This window comes from Seriola aureovittata, chromosome 5, assembly GCF_021018895.1.
Source record: "Seriola aureovittata isolate HTS-2021-v1 ecotype China chromosome 5, ASM2101889v1, whole genome shotgun sequence".
In the NCBI taxonomy this organism is placed as follows: Eukaryota; Metazoa; Chordata; class Actinopteri; order Carangiformes; family Carangidae; genus Seriola; species Seriola aureovittata.
Genome location: NC_079368.1, coordinates 4,204,713 through 4,226,003, shown reverse-complemented (window position 1 = coordinate 4,226,003; position 21,291 = coordinate 4,204,713). Strand labels below are relative to the sequence as shown.

The 21,291-nt window shown below is 41.2% G+C and overlaps 1 protein-coding gene and 1 long non-coding RNA gene across 3 annotated transcripts in view; both read right to left on the bottom strand.

The window, feature by feature from the left end:
* zmat4a (zinc finger, matrin-type 4a) overlaps nt 1-7,600 on the bottom strand; it is a 140,523-nt gene extending 132,923 nt beyond the window's left edge. For both annotated transcript variants that reach the window (XM_056377267.1, XM_056377266.1), the window contains exon 1: nt 6,870-7,600. Coding sequence is in view for 1 of the 2 variants with exons in the window: in XM_056377266.1 (XP_056233241.1) it covers nt 6,870-6,956 (87 nt within the window). In the remaining variant the exon portion in view is untranslated. The remainder of the gene's footprint in view (nt 1-6,869) is intronic.
* An 11,304-nt stretch (nt 7,601-18,904) lies between these two features.
* LOC130169755 (uncharacterized) lies at nt 18,905-20,998 on the bottom strand. The gene is made up of 3 exons (XR_008827880.1): nt 20,611-20,998; nt 19,906-19,975; nt 18,905-19,810 (listed from the first exon to the last, which is right to left on the bottom strand). It is a non-coding gene; the product is annotated as an uncharacterized LOC130169755 (long non-coding RNA).
* Between the last annotated feature and the right edge of the window lie 293 nt (nt 20,999-21,291).

Below are 21,291 nucleotides of genomic sequence, written 5' to 3'. Positions count from 1 at the left end.
TACTGTCGGAGGGTCTGTCTCACTCTGGTAGTTCTCCCTTTGATTCCTGAGGTTGTATGAATCATTGTGGGCAGTGTTGAAAATCAAGGAGCAGGATTACTGTGTGGCAGGATTGGATTTAAAGGATGGTTGCATCACTGAGATGAAGTACTTTGATTTGTCTGGTATTTCACTCACTGGATTAACTAAAAATAGACATTTCTGTCTGTGTATTTCATCCACATACGTTTTCTCAACTGATTATCCAAAAAAAAATGTGTTACATCATCGAGCAACTGACCTGGGAACTACTTTGATTATTGAATGATAATTTTAGTCGTTTCTTTACTTTCCTGGTCCCAGTTTCTCAAACACCAGGATATGGATGCTGCTTTATGTCCTATACCACAGTAAACTCAATCTCTAGGCAAAACAAAGTATGTGAAGATGTCACCTTGAACTGTAGGAATTCATACTGGGCCATTTTCACTATTTTCTGACATTTCTCTGAAAAAAAACACAAAAATTACCACAGAACATCTTGAAACACCTGAAAGTCAAAATGCTGACGTTCCAAGTCCTCAGTAGTCATCACTATGTTACTGCATGAGTACTCATCCTCGAACTTGACCTTCATTTTGATCTCAACTAAGAAGCTGTAAAGTTTCATGACTGCACCTTTTTGTGACATTATCACAGTGACAAAATCTGTTCACAGACAGACAGACATCTCTCACACAAAATCACCTCTGTGCTGCTACAGCAGGTGTCTCCAGGAGAACATTCTGCCATGATGACACACACACGCACACAAAAACACACACACACACACACACACACACACAGGCTCAAAAGGTCAAAACAAAACCAGCCACACACTGTTGAAGCTGGTAATTAATGGACCAAACAACCAGCTTATTAATCGATCATGAAAATAATTGTGGGTTGCAGCCATACTTAGTTATTGGCCACAGAAAATAACAGCTGAGGCTGATGGGAATATTATTAGTTTTGCAGATATTTGGTCAAAAACTTGATGCTTGATGAAAAGTCAGGGGATCACAAGAGTTATTAAAATTTATCCTGAGGGGAACATGAATAAATGTATCAAATTTCAAGTTGGTCTAATGGGTTGGATGGATTCACTCAAAAATTCACTCAGATTCACTCAGACTGACTCAAAATCTAACTTCAGAGAAGAGTGGCTTTAGAGGAAAATGCAGGGGATCACCAGCATCAGCAGGATTCATCTTCAGGTAACCACAAACGTCTGTAAAAACATTAATAGAAATCCAGTGGGTGAAATATTTCAATCTGGACACTGCTATAACCTAGAGTCATGCCGCTAGCAAGAAACAAATCCAGGGATCCCTATGAAAAATGTATTTATATAAAAACAAATGGACACCAGCTTAGTCGGGATATGGTGAGAGAGGTCTTTGATAAGCCAATGCATAAGTAAAGCATGATGTTGTTATGGCAACAGAAGAGGAAGGAGGTTGTTTTGGATGTGTCAGTCCACAATTCATGTGACTTTGACAAAGGAAGCTACATTTTACATCGTGTCAGCGATTTCATACCATGACCATGACCGTTCCCTAACTTTAACTAAGCAAGTTTAGTTTTCTTAAAGTAACAAAACTTTAAGTCTAGAGGTGGCAGATTGGCTACAACTGAAAAAGATGTTGTCCTGACAACAAGAGCCAATATGGGTCATTTTGAAAGACAACAACAAATAACCTATTTTGTCGTTCAGCTTGGAGAAGTTGGTTGTTTCTCGCTGTACTCTAATGGTTGTGATTCACCAAATTATCAAGACCCCAAGTGAGACAAAACATAAAATGACCAAACAGTATCATTAAGAGTTTTAGCATATGCTCCATATGTTTCATATGTTCCATTTTCCTTCATTTTCACACTACATCTGAAGAGCTCACTTATCTCTGCTGTGCAAATGTGACTTAATGGTTTGGGTCAATTACGGGCCATCATTGCCTAGGGGTAACTGAGGGACGGTCTACATTTGGTTCCAGTTGACTTTTAGTTCACTAAATGCCACTTAATGTCCTTTTACAGTTCAGCATGAGCATGTCTGTGAGTAAAGCTCAGAACGTGTTACACTGCAGATAAGTGAGACTTCTTGCTGATTTAGAAAGTAAGAAAGGAAAAGCTGCATATACGGTATGAGAATGAGAGCAGCTGCCTGGCCTCCCCGTGCTCTCACTGTGACCTGTAAAGTCCATAGAAACTGTTACCTCTATCATCAGCAGCATTTTGTCCAGCTGGTGCTCCGGGGGCCAGTGAGAGACTCCAACATCGCTCCCAGGGGGTGCAAATTAGCCAGACTGGATGAATGAGGCTGCACACTCACACGGCAGAGACTGTACTTCCTACCCCAGAGCCCCCGTGCACTGATCTGCCTCCCATTCTGTCTCTATCATTCTGCTGCTTTGGCCTTGGGGACGCAAATTCAAGCCAAATTGTAATGCCATGCCTCGAGGTCAAAACAATGAGCAGTTACTTTGTGTTTGCTGCTAAGTGGACTATTCCCATGCAGTGTGACCTAAGCACGGTCCACAGATCTGCTGAGTGAAAACATTAGCACGCACACTGGGCAGACTGCCTGCACTTCAGTAATATAATCAGCTTGGTGTTCAGCCAGAGCAGACATTTGGGGCAAATGTTGAGTTGGTGCGACAATAAAATCATGACACTGGTCAGCTTAATGAGATTAATTCTTTCCAGTGTGGGCACAACATCAAACTGAAATCATGTTCTGTCAAAGAAACACTACAGCCTGAATATTACAGCAGACACCTGTTGAGCTTCAGTAGCAGTGCAGTCCTGCTAAATTCTCCCTCTGATGAATGGCTCACTAAGTCTGATTCGCACAGCACTTAACTGTGAGGGGAAGTGTTGAGCACACGGAGGATTTACAGCCAAGTTACAGCCAGTCAAAATAATATATTTCGTCTTGAACACGCAGCTTAAAATACAACCGCTAAGCTGTCCAATTAATCCTGCGTAGCATTACCTCAATGTGTGGAATCATTACTTTTTAAATTCATTAGGTGATCCATGACTTTTCAATTTATATTGATGGCTGCAACAAGCATCTTTCTTCCTTAACTCTCTGTGTCACGCACAAACACAAACGCACCATCCTCTCCCCTTAAACCTCTGCATGCCGGTCTGTAACTGACTTAAACAACGAAGATACATCCTCACAAGACGAAGATGCAAGGCAGCTAATGAGAACTATAGTGAAGAAATAATACACTATGTCCTGTGCTGAAGAGTGGAATACTAAAGGGATGCTCCACCAGGTTGGTTTATATCTATAGGAAAACAGATTAAAGGTCTCATATTGTTTCAAGGTAATTCCCATGTCTTTACTGATCATAAAGCAGATCTAGGTTCTATAGTGAAAGATTGTACACAGCCTGTATTCAGAAACTGAGCCTTAAAACAAGCCGTCAGGACTTTTGTAACTTTGTGATGTCACAGGTATATAGTCACCCCACCCCACTATGCCCCCCCACCACGACACACCATCCAATCTTGCAGGATTTGGTTTCTATGACTGTTTACCTGAAATCTGCTGTATTTTAATTCAATCACTCAGAAAAACAGTCAGCCAATCAAACAAGAAGATCAGAGCCTCCTCTCTTCTGATTGGCTCACTGACCTGTTGTTACTAGAGCTGCAGAGAGAAGCCCAGGAGAAGAGATGTAAAACTACACTGAGATGGTTTTTGGTTCTTAATACCACACATATATCTTCTTATGGATCAACACTTCAAGTAAAACACAGGGAAAGTGTAAGATATAGGACCTTTAAGTACTTTCCTATCCAAGGAAAGAAGTGAGGTCTTGTTTCATAGATTGCATTTTATCCCCTCCTGGCCCGGGAGCTCATACACTTGACAAAATCCCAGCAATTCAGGCACTTTAGACAACAAATGATCAGAATCCTCAAGGCCTCAGTCTGCTGGTCCACAGGGTGGCCTTTCGGATTGAGCTGATAGAACAGGTGTCACACTGCATTCAATGTTTCATTTAGAAATCAAAGTAAGATTAAAAAAAAATGTAAAAAAAGAAAAAAAGAAAGTCTTTGCATGGCAGTTTTGAAAAATACAAGTTGTTGTGCAGATCCAAGGTCAGTCTGGGTGCTTTTAAGTTCAACCTTTAGCTGCCACAAAAAACTGGAGGAAGAGATTCATCACCTTTGATAAAGTACATGTTTCCTTTACTTGGCTGTTCGCTGCGAAGCAACTTCTGCTCCCTGTGAAAGTAAATATGTTCAGCTCAGATTATTGGAGCTCTTTGTTACTCTGTGTGCTATTTATAACAATCCTGAGACCCAACTCAGTTGACCTCCCGTGAAAGAAATAATGGAGACAGAGCTGAAAACAACTGCAGCAAGAAGGCAATAGAAAGCAACAAAGAAGCAGGGCAATTTCAGCTTTACAAAAGCAAACAATTATTGATGACATCGAAGCGCTGAGCTTCAAAGTCTTTTATTTATAGGCAGAGCAAATTACAGACAGCAGGCGGGAGAATGGATGTTTTTCTTACTACTTTTTTCATAAATAGAAAAGACGACTACCAAAGATGCAGAAAACTGTAATATTAAAGAAAAGGGTCAATGAAGGAGCTTAGTAGAGAACAGAAGTGATAGAGACGGGTTTGTGTCACAGTAAAAATTTCAAAAGGCTTTAACGGTGCCAAGATGGAGCCATCTTGTGGTCTCCAGGAGGACAGGGTGATGATATCATGTGGTTTCTCAGGGGGAAAGAGTCAACTTTAAATGAGGCAGGAGGAGACGGAGCTCAGAGCGGCTGCTTGGTGAAATGCTGCATTCTTCTTTTTTTCTCTCATCATGCTGGAAGCCGCAGAATCAAACCTATCATCCCTATCTGGATCTTTATATGTGCTGGAGTGGAGCTGCAGGAGGAGAGGAAGTCTCCTGTTTCACAGTGAAATATGTGCTGTTTGAACAAAGTGACACCCGGTGTGCTCATGAAACAAACTGTCGGCTGAAAACAAAGTATGGCGTCTTACCAGGGATTCTCTTCCATGTATCTGCTTATAATTACACATATTGAGTTAGTTTTACAGTTAAAGTTTCTCTCCACTCCTAAAAGAAACCCGACCTCCTCGTATCTTCAGTAACCAAAGAAATATAACAAACTTCAGACTATTTGTCATAAATCTATAAACAGAAAATGAATCAGGAACAAACCTGATAAGAAAAACACAATTAAGTGATTAAAGAAAAAGGACACAAAGTCACGGACTTCATCTCCTCAAATGTGAAGGTTTTCAATCAATCATGAAAATGATCGATACCACCTGCCTGTTTTAGAATAGCAAAGTGTACATTGCACTGGGTGTAAAAAAAAAAAAAAAAACATACAGAAGCATACATGAGAAAAACTATAGAAAGCAACACCTAATAAAAAAAGCCACCTGAGAGACATCAAAGCAAAGACTGTAACAACACATTTTCTAATTTGTTTGCTTTTGTTTGCAAGAGGGAAAAGACCACTGAAGTCCTCTCCACAGAGAAAGATGAAAAACAGGATGGAACAAAAAGAATAGATTTTCTTATTTTTATCATTTTTTTTTACATGTTAATGTGCTTTAAAGGATCAATCACTCAATCAAAAAAATAAATTATCAGCAACTATTATGATAATCAATTCATTGTTGCAGCCTTTGTTGCCAGACACTTTTCTTGCCAATAATATGATGATGACTAAACAGAAAAAGTCATCTGGCGCTCTGGGACAATATATTTGGGTTTTTCTTTTTTACTATTTTGAACATTGTATTGACAAAGTGACTAATCAATTAAACAATAAATATTTATTCCCAAAGCATAACTCCTTCGCTATCACGATTCTTTTCCTCTCTGGTGCAGCACATACAGACAAATAACTCCACACAGTGATGTATTGATACACAAACAGCTGATAAACTGTGACCTCCAATCTGCTGCCCCCGACCACTGATAAGAAAAAAAAAAAAAATCAGCGGAGGAAAGTTATTTTTAAAATCTTCCGTCCTGCTCAGTTTGACATATGACCCGCTGTGAGTTGATCTGATGAGAATTCATATCAGCTCTGACCAAGCACTAAACTCCTCCACAGAGGTGAGGAAGGTGCGCGCGGCTACATCTCTGCTTCTAATCCACCTTAAATGTCACCTTGAGAGAATCGACAAGCCGTTCTCCTGCATGCAGAGCAACCTGGGATGGATGGTAGGTTATGTTGGGGGGGTTGCTGATGCTGACATTGTTACTTTGCTTAATATTCATTACAGTTGCTTCTCAGTTGAGATAAAAAATTTAAAAAAAGCCGCAGACTGCAGGTTAACCTTATTTTGAAACTCTCGCTGCAGGACTTTTATTATGTATTACTGAAAGTTGAACGTCTGATTGCAACAGTCAGACTTTGAGATCATTTCTGGTTGACAGTCCATGCCTCATATACACTGAGGGGACCCCCTGTAAGGACCCCCTTGCGGTGTCCCCGGACCCCACCCCCGTCTCCCCCCAACATGCAGGACCTGTTTATGAGCCGTAAGTCAGACCTCCACCAGGCTGCTCCGCTTACTTTTGAAGCCACACGTGCACCGCAGCGCGCGGGCTGCCACCGCTCCGACTCCCAGCGGCGGCACGCAACAAGAATCTCGGTGAGGAGGAAAAAAAAAAAAAATCAGCATGCAGCACGACAACCATGCCTTCCCCCTGCAGCTAAGCATCTCCATAAAGTCACACTCACTCCTCTGCAAGCATGCACGCCTCTCATCATGGACAGCACAGAAGAAGAGAGGAAAAAACAAGAAGAAGACTGGACTGGCAAGTGGAATGCAAAATGAATGTACCTGTAACTCCACACTGTAGCCCTGATAGAAGTGTGTCGGGAACACGGCCAGCTGATGTTGCACTTGGAGGGAAACTGTATAATCCATTAACCAGAAGATGCTGAATAGCGACAGACTGAGCGGGAGACGCGTCTACTGTTGGCAGCAGTACTACACTGTAGTACAATCTGCCGCTGCTCTCCGCCCCGCTGTGCTCCTATTGGCCGCGCGGCGCTCGGCAGCCGCGTCAATTCACTGGAGGCAGGCTGGGAAGTGGCAGCTCACATCAGCAAATATCATCCGGTCTGTACTAAAACCATTCAGAGGCTGTGAGGAAAGATTTGTTTTGCACTAAAGTTGTGGCTTTTATTATTAGCACCATTATAGGCCTAGGTCTATTATTACCATTATTATTATTATTATTATTATTATTATTATTATTGTTGTTGTTGTTGAGCAGTAGTAGCCTACTAATAACAATTTTATTAATAATATAATATAATATTGTAATCCTATTATATTTATAACATTTTTATTCTATTTAAGGTTATATTGTGTTATTGTATTTGTCAGAGAAAATTACATAAATGTCTCAGTATTAGCCTATTAAATTTATTACACAGTAGACGTGTTTAATATTTATTTCAGTTCACAGATTATATTTCAAGTTGCTTGCACTGCATCATTTTGTATTCTGTTGATATTTAACAGATATTTATGCTCTAAGAGAAAATAAAACCCACCAGGGTCACTGACCACACCTTACCTATAATGCACATTCCCTGTTGTACTTATTTCCACTAAAATAAATCACTATCTGGAAGGCAGACCTAACAAAATAAACCGACACCAGGAAGCATTCAGGGTCAGCTCACTCTTTCTCTCTCAGTTGATCATTTGGTGGTTACAAGTCTACTGATAATGCATCAATTTTCTTCATCAGTTATGATGTAACAAAAGTGGTTTGAAAATTATGTTGGCAAATGACAGACCCTTGCCTCAGCTCAGGGTTTCAACAAGTCCTCCAACCCGCACCACAAAACAGCTCAAGCATCAAAGTTCATTCTTGATCTTTGAAATAGTAATTTTACAAAACACTCAACTCAAGGTCAAGTTAGAAGCTTTTCTTGTTCAGAAAAATGTAATTTGTAATGGTTTTGGAAGGCACTGAAAGATGATTCAGTGTAGTAAGTAGTAATGTAACTTAGCATAGAAGCATAAAAAGATGTTGTCCTGTTACCGGGGCGTCGGATCAGAAGCATCATGGCAAAGGAAAGAGGGTTTAGTGGGTTGTTGGTGACAAGTGTGAGTTCAAATTCAGGCTGATGTTTAGATGGAGGGATGATCATAGTAACAAGGTCTTTATTTGTGTGAATGTGAGTTTACTGCTGCTACAGTCCTCATCAGTGGGATAGTAATTCAGCAGTGTATGGTGGGAATTACCCACTAATTATGGAGCCCTAAGGCTTCATGTTCCTCACAGGACCGTATTAGACTGTTGACTGTTTGTGGTGTGCAGGTAGCGCCGTAGCTACCATGCTACATAAACAGAATAAGTCAAGAGTATGAAATAGATACTGATAAGATAAGCTCCTAGAGATGGCCCCCGCACCTCCTCCCTCCAGGTCTGCTTCAGAATGTGGGTTGAGGTTTGAAGGCGGTGCATAGCTACAGGGCAACATTTATGTGCAAATAGGGTCGGCGATGCAATTTGCAAAATATCTCCACTGCTGATTATTTCAACTAGGTCAGAATATTAGGTCAGTTCAGAATTGCATTTGATGGAGGGAGAGAGAGAGAGAGAGAGAGAGAGAAAAAAGCTAGAGTGGGCAAATGTCTTTCATCTGCCCTTGAGCACAGTGCCCACGGTCCAGATGGTTGAACTGCCACGACAAGCTATGTTTGCAACAGAAAACGTGTCACATCCTCGGGGGCTTCCGTGCGTCACATTTACATTTTCGGCATTCATCCAGGGTGCTTTGCAGTTAGCGAGCAGGTAGGTGTTCGGCGGGGTACCCGACCGATAATTGACACGCCGGCTGCTGTAGGACTCAAACTCGTGACCTTCCAGTCGGGGACAGAGTCTGCCCCACCACCACCAGGACACCCTGCTCCCTCTGGAGTAGTGCTCTTTGATCACAGCTGCATGTTGGCCACTGAATGGAGCTGTTAGAAGAGAAAATGTGTCAGGGCCAGATGATCTATTTTTGCTCATTTGTAGATTTCTTTGCATCTCATTACTCAGTGGTTAGTGGTGGGATATATTCATGATATGCATTATGGAGGAGTGGTTGTAGCTGAGTGCTGAATATTAATTCTTCCCTTTTTTTTACATCGTTTCCAAAATCGGATTCCCACCTCTTTTATAGGCTTAGCATGTCAGCTGCATATTTGCATCAAAGCAAATGTATTTACAGCACATGCACATGGTCGACTGCTGCAGTAAGCAACAAGGGACATAAAAGCAAAGAGTCCCGTTTAAATAACAGCACAAGAAGCACTAACTCCCAGATATCTCATGAAGCATGAGCAGCAAAATATAGGCCATTCCTAAAGGTTGTGGATTTATGGGTGAAATCCCTGCCTCTGGTAATAGAATGCAATTTCACCAGGCTCCCTGAAGAAAGAGGCAGGAATCGTTTCTCCATAGACAGTGCATTCTCACCAAAAGTTCAAACAAGTGTGTCTGAATGAGAATGTATTAGACTAAACTCAGCAAGGCAGCTGCAATTAAGCTTTTCAAACCTGGCCCAGTTTGTTGAGGGGAGCCTCTGTGTCAGCCTGCAGCACACACGCCTGTCTGTGGCTGGCATACTGTTTTGGCTTCTGTCATTCCTCACCTCTTTTTTTTTTTTGTCAGTTTGAGCTGCCACACAAAGAGAGCGGATGCCACCATCAGTCAATCTCTGCCTTGTAGCCTCTAGCAAACAACACAGGCATCAAACTGACTGCGAGCCTGAACGCAGCAGCAAAAGCCAGACGTATAATTTATCTTTAAAACAACTGTTTTAATGGACTTACAGTGTGAGTGTCAGGTGAAAATGGCTGCTACTGTTCTTACTGTATTCGAATGAAGTGAGATGAATAGCCCTGAGCATGAGGAGCTTCACACATTCAACAGTCTTATCAACCACAATAACAATGCGGGGGCTTCGTCATCTCTGCTGTGGCCTACTGTACGTGTGATCTATTTCTGATGGGATGGCATAAATTTGCACTGCGAGTTAAAATTTACTGTTTTTTTTTACCGTCTCCAAAACGTCAACAGGAGGAATTCCCATGATGTCTTCTTAAACACAACACATGGCATGGCACACCCTTATATTTCTGAACTTAAAACACTGTCGTCTCCACCAAGATCACTCAGATCATCTGACCACCTGCTCTGAAATGTCCCACAGTCCACCCTCAAAACAAAAAGGGGGTCGTGCTTTTGCCGTTTTAGCTCCAACTTTGTGGAATGGCCACTTTCATTTTCATAGACTGACGTTTTTATAAGATTTCTGTTTATTCCTGTTGGTTTTATCTGTCTTGTGGTTTTGTGTGGTTTACTATATTGTTTTTATTGTTGAGTTTTATGCTTTTTTTATGTGGAGCATTTTGTGACTGCTGTTTTGAAAAGTGCTAAATAAATAAAGATAATATATATTATTATTAAAGGCTTTGTGAAATAATGGAGATAATCATTCACATCTTGCTGCACCTATGTTAGTGAATGTGTATTTGGTTGTTTCTTGTGATTTATCTATTTGCATGTGTTTTCTGTAGCTGCAGTGCGTTGAGCTCTCAGGACAATGAGTAGCAAAGGCAGCAGTAGCATGAAAGGATGGAAGGCTAATTATATTCATGACCACAACACGTTTCTTTTCAGGGAAACACAAAACATACTGTATGTCATTATTCCTGGTGAGGACAGTCTCAGAGGATCCTCTGCTGCATAGAAAGTAAATGGTAAAGATGACTCAAAGTGCTTTACAATACAAGTTACATTCTCCCATTCACACAACACTTCTTTACAAGCACCGCATCTCTATCACACAGACCCTCAGGGAACAATATGGGGTTCACTATCTTGCCCAAGGACATTGCGCTGGAAGAGCCGACGAACGAGCCACTGACCTTCTGATGGACAACTCCCTCTACCTCCGGAGCAACACTCGCCAAAGACATGTTTAACCTTTCCGTTCTTTCTGGCAGAAGAACTGAAAAATGTGACAGCTAACGTCTCGAAAAAGAGGAAAGAAGCCCCACCTACATAAACTTAGACTCAGAGAGAGTTTATGTTTGACTCAGACTTGGAAAATGACCAACGAACACCTACCAACAAACTCCTCTGAGACACTAATAACCAAGTATGCAAAACATCTTCAAGTCACAACCTTCATCAGTGCTAAAACTGCTGCGTGTGTGTCCGTGTGTCTGTGTGTGTGTGTGTGTGTGTGTGTGTGTGTGTGCGTGTGTTTGTGTACCCCTTCATGTGCTGCAATAGTGTGTGTGTGAGAGGAGGCAGGGGCCATGACGTGACTCAGGAGGAGCCCCTGTTGCTCCTGCTGGACTCAGCCTGCTTCATGTAGCCCTGTGTTACATCACATTCTGACTGCAGATACTGTGGCCAAAATCCCCAGCAGCATCAACAGCCCCAAGCTATCTGCTCTCAGTTAAACATCTCCATACTTTTATACTCTGCACTTTTATATATACTGCCAGTGTGGGAGCAGAGCAGGTTAACGTGTAAAGACACTGCTTTACCTGCACAGTGACACCTGATGTAAACGGCCCGATCACACAGCAGTGACCCCTGTCTCGCACAGGTTGTTGAAGTCCCTATGATATATTACATACAGATCGCTATGAGGTATATTGCATAAGAATTATACACATCACTGGAATATCTAATATACACTAATAATAATAATATTAATACAGTGACGAGATCCCAGAGATAACCCCGCCATATCTAAGCTGAGTTTGACTGGGTGATATTGAGTTTTTAATAAAAAGTCAAAATTAGCCAGGTACATTCGTACACACACAAACTAGAGCACACACACACACACACACACACACACACACACACACACACACACACACACACACACACACACACACACACACCTGGCAAAAAGCACAGAGAGGGTAGAGGCAGACAGATGAGACAATGGGCCCTGGAGACAGACATGACAGCGATGGAAATGACAGGTGAAATAAGAGTTTCACTGATGCAGGGAGCAGGGGGATCAGCCAGCGGGGCTCTCTCTCTCTCTCTCTCTCTCACACACACACATACACACACGCACGCACACACACTTATAGCTCATCGTACCTTTTTCCTGCAAATTCTTCCGCTTCTTTCACTCAAAGCTCTCATGCATCACTGCACAGACTCATGTATACAGGTGAGGCCTCTGATGTGCACAGAGAAGAGATGTAAAGTCATTCTTCCTCCAAACACCCGACTAAATTCACAGGGAGGGAAAAAAAAATGTAGTGGCAATAATCATCTTTCACCTTTTAGCATCACCAGTTTTAAAGCAGGTTGATTCATTGGCTGTATTTATCTTAAGCCCCACTGGTACTGGATTTATGATGGAGGTGGGGCGATTTTTGTTCCAGCTATAGGTCTGTGGAGCCAAGTGCAAAACACAGGGAGGTATTAAAAAATATTTATTGCTGGTTAGAGGGATAGAATTTGAGCCAGGGTCGAGCAGGGCAGGGGGGATGGCCGGGAGTTTCCAGGGAGGGGTAGGCTGAGCCAAAGGGGGCCCAGGGGAGAGGACCAGGGCTGGCAGGACGGGAGACAAGGGCCAGAGCAGAGCAGTCAGGACTGCAGGAAGAGGAAAACAGGTTAGGCACTGATAACAGGCAACAAGCAAACAACAACAGGTAGTTAGGACAGACCGCAGTCAGGCAGGGTGGACGTGGCAGAGCTGGGTGTTTGTAGAAGTCTTGATAACAAACAGGTGGGGCTCTGCTCTGACTCCAGCACCTGTCTCCACTCAGACTGCAAGCTGGGCAGAGGTGGAGGTGACAGATTTTAACATTACCTGAGCTGGTTAGTGATTTGTGAACACTTTTTCACCCCCACCACATAATCACAGCCTACTGTTCCTCAGCAAACTCTCTGGTCCTCCTATGATTTAAATCTCATCCTAACCCTTCTATGATTTCTGAGTGGATTTATGTAATTATTGTACTTATATATCTGTACCCTACTTTGAGCCTACTCATAGGAGTATCATTTTGCCTCTTGTCTCTTCCTCCTCTTCAACTCCCTCTTAGGGAAGCTCTTGGTTTGCTTTTTTGGGTTTGACATGTGGAACATCCACATCTATTACAGACCATATACCATAATTCCCTAATGGCTAAAATGCCATCCTGAATAGTGAGTTCCATTCCCCACCTCCCCCTGTAATGTTAATCATTTCAAGAGGAGTGATACCTGTAGGAGTTGAGCACATCATGTTCTGGAAAAACAACTTCCTAAGTGATGAGAACATACAGTACATACTGATTTCTCCAAGCTAGTAGTGCATGTAGCCTCACATAGTCAGTGATAAGTGTAAATATAAGACCTTATAGAATCTCTGGGTTTAGTTACTAGCAAATGTTTTCTGCCAGGTTTGTAAGTTTTTAGAGATATTATATGATATATTATATTATATTATATTATATTATATTATATTATATTATCTCTACAGAAGGAAAGGAAACATGATTGCTGCTTGTATTATTCTCAGTGCCAACACTATACTTTTTACAACACTACATTTATTTGACAGCTTTAGTTAATCATTACTCTGAAGGATGAAATGATCGGAAAACAAAATGCTAGGCCTACTACGGGTGCTTGAATTCACCAGCAGGACCCTTTTCCTCTTACACAATAAGAACAAGGATGTTAACACCATTTTCCCTGAACTTCAGTTTGTTACCCAGTACTGTATCTGCAGAGTCTCAGTATTTACAAAAAAGTATAGTATAAATAAAAGAGTAAAATGTATTTCTTTCTTCTAAATGCCCAGTTGTTACTCCCCTGTTCCCCGTGGTCATGTTTTCTTCCACTGTGTCATGTGTACATTTGTACATGATTCATACAATAAAACTGCACTGTAAATTTCAGGCTGTATTTCAAAGTTTTACCAGTAAGCGTTTTGTGACTTTGCAGATGTTTTCATCAAAAAAACGTGAAAGAAAAAAACATGATTTGGACAAATTTACATGTATTTTCTGTTGTCTATATATGTTGTCTATATATACATATCATTTGCCTGAATATAACACATACAAACCTGTTGTCTCATAGAAATTACATTTCTATACAACTAAACTACAACAGCAAATACATTTTGAAGGAAACATAATAGCGACCAGATTATGTTTTTTCATTAACATAATGAGGGTATGTTGTTAATTTACATATCTGGCAAATCTTGATACTGAACACTGGAATGAATCAGGACTTTATGAATCAGTGAAATGTTCACAAACACCATGTTTGTTTTCTTCCAGACTATCTGATCTTGCAGTACAATATCCATTTGTAATGACAGCAGCATTATTTATGGTTTAAGTTTAGACTCTCACAGCACTCGGTTACGGTAGGGGAAAGACTGTGGCCTGGTTTAATACAGATCAATAGTTCACGCTCACCATTTTTCCCTCACCCTAACCAAAGTGCTTTTGTTTGCGAAACCTAACCACAGACTGTAGATGACCTGGGTCTCTGGTGTGACAAGTCCTGTGCTTTTAACACCTATCCGCTCCTCTGACCACCTCCTGCTTGCTCTGCTGCTGCTGCTTCATTCATTCTGAAAATGCATTACCTTTGAACATGATCCAGCCACGGAGCACGTTTTTCTACAAAATGTATTTGCAGTTGTAAAGAAACGTAATTTCTAGAGGACAGGGTTGGCCTGGCTGATCACACATGGGTCACTGTTGACTGGTGAGTTTGATTGTAACCTATTTCTTTCTCTCTCTCTCTCTCTCTCTCTCTCTCTCTCTCTCTGTGTCTCTCCTCTTGTCGGTCTCTCACTCTCTAAATAATGCAGGCCTTTTGATTTATATTCTGCACAGGCCCTGGTGGTAAATGGGCAGATATGGTAAGTGGACATAGATGGCTGGACACACTCTAGCGCTCCATTGTTGAGTGCTTGATTGAAATAGTTTGGTGCATCACAGGAGCACACCAGGCAATTACACACACACACACACATTGCAATTATGAGACTAGTGTGTGGAGTTGGGTAGGAAACAAGCAGAAAACAGACTTTGCTGACAGCTACATGCTCGCGGATGAATGAAGAGCTTTCAGGCGACCACAGTGGAGACCTGCAGCCTTTGACAGTATTGTGGTCTTTGTGACTGACGGTTAACCACTCACTAATTTTTCTGTCAATGTGGGTGAAAACAGCTGTGAGCTTATAAGCAATAAAACACACCTTGTTCATTTTAATATGCGTTGGACTTTTGCTGCTACAGCCATGGGTCTGATATGACCAACAGCTTACAGTGGCTAATGCTGGCTAATGGTAACAAAAGTCTCAGTTTTAGGCGCCCAAAAACTCCAGAGTAGTGCAGAGGTCAGGGGTAACCGTAGCAAAACAGATGCATTTTTAGAACTAAAACATATTATTGTGGCTGCAGCCTCAGCTGACTCTAAGGCTATATTGCAGTAACATTATCAGTTGCAGCTGTGTCTGTCAAACCTGTGAGCTCATTTTCAATCTCCACCACCTCAAATATTTGTCCCTTCAGCTGCTGAGTGCTATACATTCACCAGCAAGTTGCTAACCTTGTCTGTAGTCTGCTGCTGCCCATGTAGCACACAGTAAATTTATCACAACTTTTTTGGTGAAAGCATCTGCCTGCTGAACAAGAACTGTAATGTTGCTGGCCATAAAACCATAAACTGTAACTAAAGATGTACATAACCTCCGTGATGTCACCCATAAGTTTCTGAAAAGCAGTTTCGAAGCTCAGAGTGAGCTACTCTACCGTTGCCATCTTGGCAGTGCATGACTCTGCCGAACTCTGGGCTAATCCGAAAATGGGCAAAGAGGTGGGGCGTGTGTGGAGCTGAAACTTTGGTGAATGCCGGTTTGTGGCAAGCATACGCTCACCCAGCTGTCACTGAAAGCAGCGAATCCTCAATTATCATAAATTTAAGCCTGAATAAAATGTAAAAAAGTGATTTAACTAAAAATTCAACCCCTATACATTTGCCACAAAGGGGCTAATTAGCTATAAAGACCAAAACCATTTTTGGCACTTTAACATGGGAGTCTATGGGGATTGACTTGGTTTTGGAGCCAGACTCAGTGTGGTGGTCATTTGAGGAACTACAGTTTTGAGCTTCATTTTTTGTCCCCGGATGTTGTTGTTTGCATAAAACCAAAACAATGAGCTGAAAGATGCTAAAACTCTCCACAGAGAACTACAAAGATGGGTGATAATATTCACTGGATTTGTTACTATTATATTGTTAATATAAAACTATTGATTAGTGCAGCTTTAAGTTGCAACTCTTCTGGAGTTCAAGAACTTTCAGCCCCTTGTGTTAGGAATTCTATCTTAGATAACTGTTCACATTAATTAACACCACTTTACAAAAGTGTTAATTAGTTATTTCTGTCTTTTTAGCACTGTTTTTTTTAATATTTCACTAATTCTGTAATCTGTGCTGTGTGTGCCTCAGAATTTGAAGACATCTTTAACAACCACAGAGCAGGATGTAGCAAGGCTGAGGATGGAACTGGTAATCCTTGTGCTGCTACACAGACTCCACAGTCTGCGTCAAGCTCTTTGCTATCTGGCAGACATGCACTGCTGAGACCAAAATAAGACTGCCAGCCCAAACACGCAGCTCTGAGTCAAGGATCCCTTGGCAGCGCACTGTTTTCCCATCTTTACCCCCTCAAGGGTGAGAGTCTGCGGGTCATCACAGGCATCGCTCTATGAGCTACAGTATATGAAGCTGGCGGCCACTACTGAGGGAGCTATGACTCCATCCGGCTGTGAGGGTGTATCACAGTGTACAGACTTGACCTTCAAGATGAATGTAACCTCATGTCCCCTTTCATTTCTCCCTCTTATTCACAGTTTGCTTTTAAGGGACGTTCAAGACAAAAGAGTTTCTGAGCTGCATAGAGAGATTTATCATCCCCAGACTTTAATGGCATTATAGGTAATTGAGTTTGTAAACGTTTTTACCTAATGTGAATTTATCTTCATTAAAGGAATTTTGTGGCAGAATTCTGTTTCTCTGCTCATATGAAACCTTTATCTCAGAACCTTATGTGCAAGTCTAGAAACAGTATTTGCATACAAGTTCACAGGCTGGTGAACATGTGCACAAACATACCTGGCTTGTTTCCAGTCATTACACAGCTTTCGTATGCTTAACATGGTGCAGCTGTTTGCATGACAACACACGCATGCAAACACATTCCACTTAGGTGCACCCATAAAAAGAACAGACACACATATGCTGACAGGCACAAGCGCACTCTAACTTACACTTAATACCAAGGCAGACAGTGAAAACAAGATTGCTTGCTTTTAATTTTGCTACATAAATCAATAGTACAGACATTTTCTGCTGCTGTGATGAATGTGTCTGGCAGAACGTCTAAGTCATCTCTACCTGGAACATCTCGGAATTAAATTCTGTGAAGTGCAAAAAAGATTTTCAGTGCTTCAATCTTGGAATCTGTTACGGAGAACATTATTCAGAGCACCGCTACCACTACAACACCTACTGGTGCTACTGATACTGCAGTCTCCACTACTTCCACCACAATTACTACCTCCACTTAAACCACCAGTGCTGCAGCTGTTTTTTGTGTTACTTGTTCTTGTGCTACTCCTACTACTAATGTGAATGTTATTGATGTACAGTTTTCTACAGCTGCTACTGGAGGCGGCTCCTCCATTAATCGTAAAGTCGGTGGTTTGATTCCAAGCTCCTCCAGTCCACGTGTTGAAGCGTCCTTGGGCAAGAGACTAAACAGAACTGTATCCGAGCTCTGTTCTGAACCACATTCTGAACCCCAAATTGCCCCTGTGCACTGTATGAATGTGTGAGTGAATGGGTGAATGTCGCTTGTAGTGTAAAGCACTTTGGTTGATATGAATAGAAAAGTGCAGTCCATTTACCATTTACTACTCAATGTGGATAGCATTACTGTACCCCACTACTATATTACTGGTACTGCTATTACTGATGCTCCTGCCACCATCACTATGTTTTATGCACTTCAATTTAAACTATTAATATGACTCTTACTACGTCCCACCAGCCATAGTGGCTTTTTTCATATTACAGCACTAACCAGGTTGTTTTTGGTGATTAGCGGGCAGAGTTTGACATCAAACTCAACACTAACGCACAGGCTTTGTGACATGTTATGGCTTAAGTTGTTATGGCAAACGTGTTAGCAAACAGTTGCTTATTCACACATCCAACATACTTAGCATTAATGGAGTCATGGCTCTGCCACCTGATGGACATAAGTCCAACATTTACTGTCCTTTTGCTCTATTTTTGCTCTCTACCAATGCCTGAGAGAGAAACGCTTCAGCTGATGGATTCTTGCCTGCATTCACATGCTAACATGTCACCAACCTTGTCTGCAGGTTGGTGCTAAGCAGGTAGTGCAGAGTGGATTTATTTGAAAAATATCTGCCTGCTTCAAGAAACTGAGTTCATAAATGTAGGTGCTTTTCTATTAACCAGCTTTATCATCATCATCATCGTCATCATCCACCTTTATGTTTTTTGTTTTTTTTTTATTTATTGAAGGGTTACCCTCATTTTCAATGATCCTTTATTTGCATAACAGAACTCAATGGAAACACAGACCATTCGCATCACACATAGTCATTTATTCATATTAAAATATTAGTTAGAGCACAAAGGCAACTTCTCACCAGAGTACACTATAAGTAGAACATACAGTGTGTAGCCAGCTGTCGAAAACAAGAGTTAGAAAACAATAGTTCATTCTTAAAATACTCATTTCTCAAACATAGCAATGCCCACGCACATCTTAGAAACAGACTCAGTCATTGTTTTGTAAAAAAAAAAAAAAAAAAGTGAAAAATGTAAAAAAAATCTTTTGTGTTTTATCAAACAGGGAATGTGGTGGACCTCATATTTGAAAAAGTCTTTGTGACCTGGGACCATACACAGAAGCTGCTTTGGCCATCCCCATCCCAGAGGACCTCACTGCACAGTTCGAGCGGCCTGAGAAGGAGGAGGTCATATCCAGCTATGTGTCCCGGTTCTATCATGGGCCAGTCTAAAACCCACATACCGGCCTGTGGCGTCAGGAAACACGGCATGGATGCGTAGGACCACGCAGGCTGGAATGACGACCCAGATTCTGCAACCAAGGAAGCACCAGCTCACAAAGCTCCTATAGGCTAGATACCTGTACTGACTAAAACAACTGGACAGGGCATTTAGTCTTGCAAACATATATCTATGTTGTGTCTCACAATTTTTTTATATGGATCCAGTGAATCCTACAGTTTTTTCATCATCACTGATTATAACTGCCTCATTTGATGTAAATAAATGCTTGATTGTTACTAAAGAAATGACTCCTCTGAATTCATATATTATATGCACACTATCTGCTGATAGAAGAACTTTACAAATCAAAGAGCAGCTAAACTAATTTATTTGAGGGTGTGTTACTCTATTTGTGGTGTGTTATTACCATTGTAAAATTATGTGCACTGAAATAAAACAAGAAGGTCTAACATCTTTTATTTAGATTGAAACTATGTTTTAACAAAGAAGCAAAACGTACTGGTGTATTCCTCTCAACCGTAAAGGACCATAGTCAGTGCGGTACATGTTGCAGGCAGAACACGTTGAGGCAGAGCGGCTCCAACCCAGGACGGTCTACCATACATGGTAAATCTTCCACGATCTCCCATAGCCATCTGGTAACCTACAGTGAATTGCAAATGGTAAATTGTATGGTTGATTATAAATGTAATGTAATCAAAACAAATTAGTGATTAGTTTGTCCAGTGAGAATGCTACCTGTGGTATCTCCTAGCAGCAGATGTTCTCAGCTTCTGTGGGCATGGTTGCACAGTTTCCACAGGAGCACCTGTCCAAAATATAGAGAAAAATGGAAACATTCACCAAAATATAAAGCTTGTGAAATTCAAACACTGACAGACAGTGGAGCTAAGGTGGGTAAGAAGTAAGCTTGGCTACATATCAAGCGCATATAACAGAGGTAATTTATAACATGTCACTTATTGCATATAATGTGGAGCTTGACAACAGTGTAGTGTAGAAAACTGCACAGTTCAGTCTTTGACTAAAGATTACTGTTGCTGTCAGACATGTTTATGCTGATTTACAGCTTTCATTGTAATACACAAAATAAATTTACTTCATAAAGGAAGATGTCATGATGAGCATCTCTGCTCAAAACATGGAGAAAAATTATTTACTTTGTCAGCATCTATTAAAATATCTGACTAGTACTGACATTGAACACCTGTAGCAGTCTACATACAACAAACATTTTCAGACTGTAAAAGTATATCTAAGGAGGCATGACAGATAACTACATTACACTATTCACAATAGTGCTTATTTACCAAAAGAGCTCCCAGTAATGACGAGACAGTAACAGTTAGCATTAGCTACCTAGCTACATGTTAGTAACTGTGTGCCAGCACTCATCAACAAACTCAAAATGTAATGTCAAAATACACAACATTGGTTACCAACCATTCAGAAACGTCCTGCTGCAGTTGTAGAGTTTGAACTTCTTCAGCAGCCTCTCCCTCTGGCTCAGATTCTGGATAAAAGTTGTGTGGTTGAACCAAATCGCTACCGACGCCAGGTTGCCGGTCACGGTCACCGTAAACATTAGAGCACGGTGCCAGAAGCCCGAACGGCATCCCCTTCCGGAGAGGGGCGTGGTCAGGCACAGCTCATTGCATTTAAAGCTACAGACACAGAAACAGCCTGTTCTGAACAGGGCTCAAAAAGAGGGGTTTACAGGCATGCTGAAATATAGGATCGGAGTGGATTTTTTAGCAAAAAGCTTCAAATACATGCTTTGGGGACCTCTGAGACTTATTCAAACTTGTTGAAAAGGAGCATAATATGTCCCCTTTAATATAAAACTATTGATTAGTGCAGCTTTAAGTTGCAACTCTTCTGGAGTTCAAGAACTTTCAGCCCCTTGTGTTAGGAATTCTATCTTAGATAACTGTTCACATTAATTAACACCACTTTACAAAAGTGTTAATTAGTTATTTCTGTCTTTTTAGCACTGTTTTTTTTAATATTTCACAAATTCTGTAATCTGTGCTGTGTGTGCCTCAGAATTTGAAGACATCTTTAACAACCACAGAGCAGGATGTAGCAAGGCTGAGGATGGAACTGGTAATCCTTGTGCTGCTA